Genomic DNA, 12,690 nt, shown 5'->3' on the forward strand with positions numbered 1-12,690 from the left:
CAACCAATCAATCAACCNCACTTCTCAACCATCCAATCAACCAACCAACTAACTACTCAACCAACCAACCAANNCTGACTTTTCAACCAACCAACCAACTGACTTTTCAACCAACCAACCAACCAACCAGCCAGCTACTCAACCAATCAACCAACTGATTTCTTAACCAATCAACCAACTGACTTTTCAACCAACCAATCAGGTTATAGATCGTGACGCGCCGGATTTCTGTCGTCAAAGAGTGACGTGCGAAATTAGTCTGAGCGTCGTCATCCAGCCAGTCCGCTACCTCAACATCATCAAGGTGCTCATTGATATCATTGACATCAACGATAACCCTCCAAGGTCATATTAATTATAATTATAACAATTATTATTATTATAATTATTATTATTATAATTATTTTTATTAGTTTTAGTAGCAGTAGTGGCCGTGCATTGTTTGTTAGTAGTAGTTGTAGTAGAAGCCGCAGCAGCTGCAGAAGCGCTAACAGTTGTAGTAGCGGTGATATCATGGATCGATGTGTTAGTTTTTCCTGCTATTTTCAAAGATATTTAATTTGTCAACTTTTGAAGTTTAATTTTTCTAGCGTTTTGTTTTTTAAATTTTGTTTTTAATGTTTTGCTGCTTCTGATTTGTGTCTTCGAAGAGAGGTGGAAATGAAAACGAACGAACGAACGAACGAAAATACTTTATTTGAACCAACTGAAAGAAAAATTTAAAAGAAAATAAATCCATCAGACAGCTGATTCCGGAGACCACATAAGATAAAATAATCTTGTGAAGGCCACCGTGATCACTGAACAGTTAAATACAATTTATATACTTTTATTAATTAAACATAAATGAAAGATAAATGTAAATTTGATGGATTACATACATAAACCAATGTAACAAGCCCACGAAAACAAAATAATATCTAATACTATTTGTAATTAGTTAAACAACAGAAAAGAAATTAAATGCAAGTTTGATAGATAAATGTTACAATGTTACAGGTCCATTAATTAAAATAATAGTCCTCATGGTGGATCATATTTTATCAAAAATTTCTTCAAAAACTTTTTAAATGACTTCAAATTAGATATAATTTTAATGTCCTCTGGCAGAATTTCATCCCATATACTTGGGCCAATTACAAATATACTATGTTGGTAAATATTTAACCTATTTGGGTATATGTAAAAAATATTATTTTGCCTAGTCGATAAAGAATGAATGTTAGATCTTAGATGAAAACATTTAACAAAATAATTAGGTAATAAGTTGTTAATCAATTTAAACATAAAGATCGATGCATAATAAATGTTCAATTGTTTAACTGTTAAAATGTCTAATTTTAAAAACAAATGATCAACATGAGACATTAAGGTTAAATTATAATATATTTTAATGAACCATTTTTGCATATTAAATAAATGATTAACAATATACGACGGGCTATTACCCCAAATGATATTACAGTAAGATAAATAAGGTAGAATGAAACTATTATATAGAATAACAAGTGTATTTTTATTAAGTTTATTTTTAATCCTGTTAATTATATAAAGAAATCGATTGGTTTTACAAGTGATATCTAATATGTGATCATTCCACAATAAGTTACTTTGTAAATAAACACCTAAAAATTTTATCGAATCAAGTTTTTTTATTGCGTGGTTACATATGTTAATATTTAAATCAGGAATAGTGTTAGTTACAATCTTAGGACCCATAATAGTATAAGAGCATTTACTTGTGTTAATTAATAATTTATTTATATTAAACCAATGTTCAAATTTAATCATTTCACTATTTATAAGTAATTTTTCATTCATAAGATTTTTCGATGAATAAAATATGTTAGTATCATCAGCATACAAAATACAGCGAAAAGCAGATGAAACATTTGGTAAATCGTTAACAAAAATGATAAAAAGTAATGGACCGAGTATGGAACCCTGTGGGACTCCGCAGTTCAAAGGCAAGACATGATTTTCCAGCCAAACGTATTGCAGTCTATTTTCCAGATAACTCCTGAACCATTGATTAATTTTTCCACGAAAACCATAAAAATTTAACTTTTTGAGAAGCAACGAGTGATTGATCAGATCAAAAGCTTTCGACAGATCGATGAAAATGCCCATCGTAACGTATCTATCATTCATATTCATTAGTATACGATGGGCAAGCTCAACAATTGCCAACTCTGTCGAGTGAGCGTTTCTAAACCCGTACTGATTGCTGGATAAGATATTAAAGCGGTTGAGAAAGGTCATCATTCTAACACTCATTATTTTTTCGAGAATCTTAGAAAATGGAGACAACAAAGAAATTGGTCTGTAGTTGCCAGCATCTCCTTTATCTCCCTTTTTATGTATTGGAATAACTTTGGCTAATTTGAACCGATCAGGAAAAGTTGCCGATTTTAGAGACAGGTTGCATATGTGCTTTAGTGGAACAATGATTTCGTCCACAAACAGTTTGACCATAAACATATTGAAACCATCATCAGACGTGGATTTGTTAGGTTTGAAGGAATTGACAATGCTGAACAACTCAGCAGTATTGATTTCATCTAAGTAGAATGTGTTGATATTCTGATCTGAAAACATTTCATGCTGCAAATTCTGGTTAAATCCGCCTTGGAGTGAATTTATCGTATCAATAAAATTTCGGTTGAGTGTGTTACAAATCTCTTTTTTATCGGAGATTGTGCAATCATTTAACTTCAAATGGTCAATTCGAGTGGTCTGCTTTTTAACATTCATCACTTCATTTATCAAGCGCCATTTTGCCTTTATATTATTATTATTTAATTTAAAAAGTTTGTCGTAAAATTGTTTTTCTGCATTACGTTTAGCTTTTGTAAAACTATTTCTAAGGCATTTATACACAAATAAATTATTCGGAGATGGATCTTTAATGAGTTTTAAATACTGCTTATTTTTTTCTTTGCAGAGCTTCAGAAGATCCGCATTCATCCAGCTTTTTTTAAATTTAGAACTCACAGGTGGCAAAAACTTACAACAATCATCCACCGTCCTTCGAAAATAATCAAGAAATTTTTGCACACAACGATTCACATCACCATCATTCAAAATGAAATCCCAGTTGGTGTTGTTTAGGATTGTCTTTATTTTATTTACGTTCAATTTGGGTACATTATTTCGATTCGAACTTGAATTAACTTTTTGAACTTCCATATTGTTCGTTAAACAAAAAACGGGATAATGGTCAGACAAATCTGCAATTACAACTCCAGCCTGATGAAAACCATTTTGATTAGTTAGAATATTATCCAAAACTGATGCAGATGAGGTTGTAACTCGCGTTGGCAAATTTATCAAGGCGTGAAATTTGTGGAACAATAATAATCTCTCAAAATTCAATTTATCTTTCGAAGCAGAATCCATGTTAATATTGAAATCTCCTGCAATATAAGTGAGTGAATTACCTCCAAGCAACAAATTTTCGAATAAACTTATAAATTCATCTAAATCAGCACCCGGTGGTCGGTAAACAGATATGATTTTAACACATTTATTGTTGTTCATAGAGATTGTTAATGTCAAAGTTTCTATTGAATCATGCATTACTTTTCCATCGACATTGTAAGCTATCTCATTCAGAACAAAGATTCCAACCCCCCCCACCAAAAAAATGAATATATATTTCTTTGATGGTTCTATAATTGTGAAAACAATAACTTAAACAATGATGATGACGTCGATAATGATTATGATGACGGCGACGATGATGATGACGACGACGATGATGATGGTTATCTTTTTAATGATAATGATGATGTTAGTGATGATGAATTTGAGTAGAGTTGAGTACATTTCTATTCTCACAAAATTCGTCACATTTGAAGTTTTAATTAACTTGTCAATTCGGAGGCAAGATTTTTTCACAGCTCTAATCACCTTTTTTATTTTAAACAGCAAATAAAAATAAACACTGTATAGCCAAGAACAAATATAATACAAATTTCAAAATACCTTTTACAAAATTACGAACAGATTCAAAGATTCAACCTTCCCGCTCTTAATTTTGGAATCGTCTTTAATCGGATCGACATACCAGCTCCCTACAGCCACCGATTATGATTCGCCGGAATTCGGTATTGTCAAGTACAACCTGGAAAACAGACACGCCATGGTGCTCGGTTCGAATATCTGGACCGGTTCTGGTGTTACTAACAAACGAGTAGAATCGGAACACGAAGGAGGTATGTACCGATTTAATCAGTACGTCACTGCTGACATTAACAACAACAACAACAACAACAGTACCCACAACAACAACAAACTCAACGTGAACACTATTTTCCACTCCCCATTCTCCTTACAAACATCTCGCAAACTCGACAACACGACCGAACTCCGACTAATCATCGGAACATCTCTGGACCGGGAGAACATAGACCGATACCAACTCAAACTTTCTGCTGTCGATTCTGGAGGGAGGCTGGCCTACGTAAATATCGAAGTATCGATTTTGGACGCCAACGACAACAAACCGATATTCGAAAGAACCGTATATAAATCGACAATAAGTGAGAGCTTGCCGGTCGGTAGTTTTGTCTTGACAGTCAGAGCCACTGATGTCGATTTAGCCGAGAATGGCGCCGTGAGGTATGCGATTTCGCCGCAGTCGTTGATATCGGTTCCGAATCTGAGGAGCTATTTCCGGTTGAATGCTACTTCCGGTATCATGACGACGAATAGCGTGCTAGATAGAGAATCTGTGGCTATGTTTAGGTTGGTGCCTTGTCGTCGGTTTGCATGTGTAATTTTGTGTGTGCGTATGACTGTTCTGTGTGTGTGTGTGCGTGCGTTGTGTATGTATGAATATTGATAAATGGATGGATAAATGGATGGATAAATGGATAAATGGATGGATAAATGGATGGATGGATAAATGGATGGATGGATAAATGGATGGATAAATGGATGGATGGATGGATAAATGGATGGATGGATAAATGGATGGATAAATGGATGGATGGATGGATAAATGGATGGATGGATAAATGGATGGATGGATAAATGGATGGATGGATAAATGGATGGATAAATGGATGGATGGATGGATAAATGGATGGATGGATAAATGAATGGATAAATGGATGGATGGATGGATAAATGGATGGATGGATAAATGGATGGATGGATAAATGGATGGATGGATAAATGGATGGATAAATGGATGGATGGATGGATGGATGGATGGATGGATGGATGGATGGATGGATGGACGGATGGACGGTTGATCACGTTATTATTGCCATTTTAGCGAAAGTGAATGTAAAGTAACATTTATGTATTCTACGAGTTCCTGAATTTTGTGGAATTTTCAATCATCTTTCTTTATTTCATCATTTAATTTGCTGTTACCGTGCGGAATTTTTAAACTTAAGAAGGTAAATAAGATTTTTTTGTCATCAATTCGTTAGTTCATTCATTTATTAGTTCATTCATCGATTCATTCATTCGTTCGTTCGTTCGTTCGTTCATTCATTCATTCATTCATTCATTAAATTTTTTCAGTAAAATACTCCTTTCTCGATAAATTATGCCGTTCAATCATTCCATTGTTATTTCCCGGTAACTTCTTTTGGTTCCTTGGTCAATGCCTTTTCCATTAATTTAATTTACTTAATTTTTTATCCTTTGGTAAACAAAAAAATCAAATTTTTTTGTATTTTCGGTATTTTCCTGGTGATTCACGTGACTTATTTGCTAAGTCATAATTCATATTTTTTATGGTTTTTTTCCATTTCTTAATAGTCTCACTTTTTAATCTTTTGTTTATGGTTCTTTTTGTTTGTTTAATCATTCATTCATTCATTCATTCACTCATTCATTCATTCATTTATTCATACATTTATTCATTCATTCATACATCTATTCATTCATCCATCCATCCGTCCGTCCATGCGTTTGTCATTTAGAAGCTACATGACCATGAATATTTTAGGAACGAACGAACGAATCAATTTATCTAAAGATTTGATGGAAAAAAATAACAACAAATGATGAAAAGTTAACCTAGATAATAATTTCACGTGCATAATATATTATTGTATAATATACTACATAACATTTTATAGGGTAGTTGAAAATTTTTATAAATCATGGGTGGGAAACTGTGACAAGGTCAAACATTATTTCAACGTTTTTATTCATCTACGTTGCAATGCGTTCATTTCTTTTATTAGTTCCTTCGTTCGTTCATTTTTTTCATTATTCATTCACTCACTCATTTATTCATTCATTTATTTATTAATTCCTTCAATCATTCATTCACTCACTCAATTTTTTATTCATTATTTCATTCATTCCTTAACTCGTTCATCCATTCATTCATTCATTTCCTCTATACTTCATTCCGCAAACAGCTGTTAAACAAAACAACAAACGTCATTTCAAAAACACCAACAAACGCTGACACACACACACACACACACACACACACACTACACACACACACACGCACACACACACATCACACACACACACTCACTAAAACGAAATACGCAAATACCAGCCAGAACAAAATACCTTGCATACCTAGATTTGTCATCTTAGCAATAGACTTCGGCAAAGAACCCCAGAGTTCAGAGGTCAACGCGGTCATTTATATTAAGGACGAAAATGACAACAGGCCGAGAATGACCGTGAATACGCTGAAGACCGGAAATGGTTTGAAGACGGCCGACCGGAAGTGAGTTGATGAATAATTTTGTTTGTGTCACGTGATCGATTTGTTTGCGTCACGTTATAAATTAGCCTTTGTTCTTTTTAGTATCTTTTTTTTGTTTTTTTTTGTCTTATGTATATTTTTTTGTTGTTTATAATATTTTTCTGTGGTCGTAAATTATGTTTGTCTTATGCTACTGTATTGTTTTACTTACCATTGTTATCATCATCGCCGTCATCATCATCATCACCATCATCATCATCTCAATATATCATCACCAACATCATCATCATAATCACCAACCCATCGTCACCATCATCATCATCATGATCACCAACCCATCTTCACCATCATCATCATCATGATCACCAACCCATCGTCACCATCATGATCACCAACCCATCGTCACCATCATCATCATTAGCACTAGCAACTGGAGAATGATCCCAGACATTTCTGACACGGACTCATATAAAATGTCGAGATACATATCTGACGGTATCAATGATACAATAATAATAATAATAATAATAATAAAAATAATAATAATGATAATAATAATAATAATATAAATAACGATACGATGATTATTTCTTGGGTTATTGTTTCGATTTCAATGCGTGCTAAAAGATATTTCATTCATGAAAATAAAATATTATTATTAAAGTATGCGATGAAAAAATTAAAAACGCACCCACACAGAAAGCGACAAAACCGGCGGGAAACAACTCCGGACAAAAAACCCAAAGACTATGAATAACCACAATGATAATGATGATGATGTCGACGATGACGTCATTGATGATGATGACGACGACGATGAAATGAGCGTAAAAAAGGATGGCAATGGTGCCACTCAAGTTGAACACGTAAGTATTCTCTTACTACGTAATTATAAATATCTATAGTAGGAGTGGCTGTAGTTGTAGTAGTGGCCACAACAGCAGCAGCAGTAGTAGTAGTAGCAGCATCAGTAGTAGTAGCAGCAGCAACAGCAGTAGTAGTAGTAGAACGTTACGTAGCAACTAAAAGTGAAGATGCGTATTCCATTGTTACTTAATTAATTGCTCATTTTATGATCAAATATTTTTATATAATGAATTTCAAAAACATTTTTCAAATATTTTGTGGTAATTAGTGTTGAAAAATCTTTTTATTTTATAAAAAATGAAAACATAGAAACTAGAAAAGAAAAAAATTTTGATGGTCATTAGTCAGATAGGCGTTGTCATTTGGATGAGTCTTCTAATATTACACATTTTTCTCGTTCTCTTGAAGGGGAAAAATAATTTATTTTTTTCACAATTTTTTTCAAACAATAAAATCAATAACACAATAATAATATTATAATTTATACATGCAGAAATAACAAAAAAGTGATAATAATAACAAAAAAAAATTAATTTTTCGCCGAGTTTTTTCAAAATTACTAACGAAAGGAAGTAATTAAATCTATTTTTCCATAACGCGTTTTAAAAAACTTTTACGTCTTCAGAAGTTATAACTTTTTATAAATAAACTCTCCCTTAATTTATTCTCAGAGGTATCGTTATCAACACGCGCCATCACAGCCTTTCTCTCTCTCTCTCTCTCTCTCACGCACACACACGCACACACAGATTACAATTCCAGAAGACAGTCCTCTGTCCACATTCCTTGCACATATAAGCGTCAACGATCCAGACAGCGAAGAAAACGCAATCGTTATTTGTTCTTTGGAGAGTAAAGAACTAAAACTGCAACAAAGATATGAAAACGAATACCATCTTCTGACCAAAGAACTGCTGGATAGGGAACGGGCGGAAGTGGTTCGGGCCATGATGACGTGTCAGGATGGCGGAATGGTTTCATTGACGTCACGATTGTTGTTCATCATCAGGGTTTGTGGTGTTGTTTAATAAAATAATGATTAAAATATTGAAGATGAACTCTAGATGATTTTGTAATTTATATTAGTGACGTAATAGGTACGTCATAATATGACATGAATGGCATTAATTTTTGCCAGGTTTTGGATGTCAACGATAACTATCCGATATTCCGGCAGAGTCGATACTCGGTATCGGTAGAGGAGAACAGCACATCTCTTCTTAACGCAACATTACTCCGAGTAACCGCTATCGACATCGACGAGTCGGCCAACTCTCGTCTCGTCTACAACATCCATTCGGTAGAATCGAGTCGGAAAAATTCGAATGAAACAACTACCATTCCTAGTTCATCGTTTGCTAAATTATTTTCCATCGATAAATTTACCGGTATTTTAAAAACCGGTCTCCAGCCGTACAATTACGAATCGGTACATCTCTATACCGTCGTCATAACCGCTAGCGATCAGGGCATACCGGTGGCACTGACGTCATCAGCAACGGTCGACATAACGGTGATAGACATTAACGATGAGATCCCGAGATTCGATAGGGATGTGTACTCGTTATCGGTACTGGAGAATCGAGTAGTTTCGAATAGTTGCGAGACTGTGATTGGAGGGCTGAGCGCGTTCGACGCCGATAGCTATCGGTTCAACAAGTTCAAGTTTTACATCGAGAGTGTCGGTGTGAACAAATGGAGCAAAAAAAGAAAGAGAAATAATAGTAATAACAACCATAATAATAACAACCATAATAATAATAATAATAACTATAATAATAATAATAATAACTATAATAATAGCAATAATTATAATAACCATAATAATAATCATAATTATGAAATCGTTCATTTTACCCCAGCAACAAAGCAAGAGTTTTCCAACAATTCAACCAACAATAGCTACATGAGTAACAACATTAACGACAACATCAACAATAACATCAACAACAACGACATCAACAACAACATCAACATCAACAACATCAACAACAACAACGACTACGACGCTAGCATTGCTTTTATACCTAATACTCCGCTTGACAAAGAAAGCTCTCCTTATCAATATAAATTAGACCTTAATAACATGAACAACAACAACAACAATAACAACAACAACAACATGAACAACAACAACAACATGAACAATTTATTTCAATTAGAAGAAAATAATGGCTTAATATACGTTTGTCAGTCGTTTGACCGAGAAATAGTTGCAGAGTTCGCACTTGATGTCGTTGTGGTTGATGTCAGTCACATTAACTTCAGAAGTTACGCTAAGGTTTGTTGATGTTTTTGTTGATGTTGTTGATGTTTTTGTTGTCGTTGTTGTTGTTGATGTTGTTGTTGATGTTGATGATGTTTTTGTTGTTGTCGTTGTTGTTGATGTTGTTGTTGATGATGTTGTTGTTGTTGATGTTTTTGTTGATGTTGTTGTTGTTGATGATGTTGTCATGGATATTGTTGATGTTATGTTTGTTGTTAATGTCAGTAACGTTAGGTTCACAAGTTAATGTTGTTGTTGATGTTTTGGATGTTGTGTTGGTGATGTTGTTGTTGTTGATATTTTGGATGCTGTGGAATGAATGAGTGTGTGAAGGAAGAAATGAAAGAATAAAATGAAATGAACGAGTATCATCAAATGGAAAAGTTGAATTACACAGCGGCACGATAGGAAAAATGAAAATGTTTGAACGAAAGAACGAACGAACTGACAAATGAATGAATGAATGAATGAATGAATGAATGAATGAATGAATGAACGAACAAACGAACGAACGAACGAATGAACGAATGAATGAATGAAAGGACACCACTTAACCACACAGGTCTTCATTTCTATTGACGACGTTAATGACAACGTACCCTACTTCCAATTCAAAGAGCCATCATCGTCGTCGTCCTCTCCATCGTCATCATCATTATCTCCATCATCATCTATTTTTCCATCACCATGTTTTCCGTCACCATCATCGTCATCGTCATCTCCTTCGTCATCACATCCTCCAGGCATCACCATTCACGTCTCAAATAAAATCTCTTCGAACGACTTCATACACGATGTAGATGCATTTGACGACGATGACGATGATGATGGTGAAGATGGTGATGATGATGGTGAAGATGGTGATGATGGTGAAGATGGTGATGATGGTGAAGATGGTAATGATGATGACGATGGTGATGATGATGGCGGCCGAGATGATAATGATGACTATTTCAAAAGACTGGAAAGGTGGAAAGATAAGAAATTAAAATTCCATTTCTGCTCAGGTAAGTGCCCGCGTAACGTTTCATCTTTTGTTAGGCTGCTACTACTGGCTCTTAAATTGCTTTAGTCACTCAGTTTCACACAGTACAACAGAGTTTTTTTAAAGTTTTCTAGTCATTCATTGTCGCCATGTTACTCCCATTTTGCTATGTTACTTAATGTTAACACGTTACTTATTGTTATTACGTTTCTAAATGTTACCAAGTTACTTTAGGTTTCTATGTTACTCATGCTACTACTCAGGCAGACTGAAGAACCATCACCATCATCGTCGTCATCATCATCATCTTCACCATCATCATTATCGTTCCACTCATGCTACTACCATTAAACGGTTTCCCAAAGTTGAGTTTCTTCATCATAACTTTGTAATTGTACTAATGCTACAACCGCTGCTAATGTTTCCACCACTGGAGTAACACTTATAGTACTGTACTTTCTTAATGCTGTTGTTAATGGCAATAACTTTAACACCATGTTACAAGATCCTAAAGTTATTAGCAATGTTACTAAGGTCGCTTTAGCTTTACTGGAGTTACTGCTACTGCTACAATTGTACCTACTCCTACAATGGTTGTTGTGTTACTGTTATTTTTATTAGGCTGCTCTTTCTTTCTTTTTTTGCACGGGAGAATTTTTTTAATTTTTTGGATTTTTTTCTAGCCTCAAGTGTTGGCTCCTGTTTTTTTTTATTTTTGTTTTTTATTTGTTTTTTTTTAAAGTTAATTTAATTACATTGCTACATTGCTACGGAAAAATTAATTAAAAAAATTCCAGAAATTTTTTTTAAATAAAATTTTAAAACTTTATAGAATAATGATAATATTAATAATAAATAGTCGTTGCTGTAGCAGTAGTAGTAGTATCAGTAGTAATAGTAGTAGTAGTAATAATAATAATAGTAGTTGTAGTAGTAGTAGTAGTAGCAGCAGTAGTAGCAGTAGTAGCAGCAGCAGTAAGAAGTAGTTGTGGTATTTATTAATAGCAGTAGAATTAGAATAGAAATTGAATAGAATAATTCCCAGACTTTCAATATGACATAATTGTATAATTATTAATTATAACAAATGTAATATATCACACATACACATTATATGATAGGAACAGTATCTGAAGTTATTCAATAGGGGCGGTCCACAAATCATTAGATACAGAAGATACTATGTTGATTGAATCCATACAATAATGCATGTGGATACATAGATATACATCAATTTCTTACAACATGTAGAACACTTAGGCATAAATTTCAAGCTGCCATTTATGAAAATAGAACTGGCTTATTTATGATAGTAAACTTTTAAACTACTGATATGAATCAGAATTCACTACTGTTTAAGTTTAAATAACTATTATTGTGAAATATTATTCTAAATTAGTATAATTCGTTTTGTCGCTGTATAATTTATGTCAATACTAATAAACATACAAATAAACAAACTCACAAACAAACAAACAAATTCACAAACACAGACCCAAGCAACATCAACAACGAAACCAACTGCTCGCCTACCAGCTACAACATCCACCCATCAACCGGCATCATCATCAGTACTTCCGACCACCACAACTACAACTCGTGCCAGCTTTTTGTTGTAGCTACAGATAGCGGCAATCCGCCGCTTTCGGCTATGGCGATAATAAAAATACAGCTGAACGACTCGCTAACCTACCGACCAAATAAAATCTTCTTCAACTTTGTCACGCAGCTAACAGCTGACAGCTACAACAACAGCAGCTCAATCAAATTAACATGGCCTTATATAGCTTTAGCGGTAGTCGTTGGTTTCTTAGTCGTCTTGACCTTGACTATAGCGGTAATGGCGTTTGTGGCCGTCGCTAAAAATCGGAAAAAGCT

At 34.0% G+C, this 12,690-nt stretch overlaps 2 protein-coding genes across 2 annotated transcripts; one reads left to right on the forward strand and one right to left on the reverse strand.

Annotated features, from left to right (window-relative positions):
- Nucleotides 1–738: 738 nt before the first annotated feature.
- On the reverse strand, nucleotides 739–3,399 carry HELRODRAFT_177287 (hypothetical protein; the record flags this gene model as incomplete). The annotated part of the gene is made up of 2 exons (XM_009025507.1): nucleotides 739–800; nucleotides 2,490–3,399. The coding sequence occupies 2 exons, from the start codon at nucleotides 3,397–3,399 to the stop codon at nucleotides 739–741; spliced, it is 972 nt and encodes a 323-aa protein (XP_009023755.1).
- A 1,072-nt stretch (nucleotides 3,400–4,471) lies between these two features.
- On the forward strand, nucleotides 4,472–9,152 carry HELRODRAFT_151664 (hypothetical protein; the record flags this gene model as incomplete). The annotated part of the gene is made up of 2 exons (XM_009025508.1): nucleotides 4,472–4,767; nucleotides 9,023–9,152. Coding segments are annotated over 2 exons (426 nt in total), but the record flags the coding sequence as incomplete, so codon positions are not given.
- Nucleotides 9,153–12,690: the final 3,538 nt, after the last annotated feature.

The sequence above is a fragment of the Helobdella robusta genome, assembly GCF_000326865.2.
Source record: "Helobdella robusta unplaced genomic scaffold HELROscaffold_42, whole genome shotgun sequence".
Taxonomy (NCBI): domain Eukaryota; kingdom Metazoa; phylum Annelida; class Clitellata; order Rhynchobdellida; family Glossiphoniidae; genus Helobdella; species Helobdella robusta.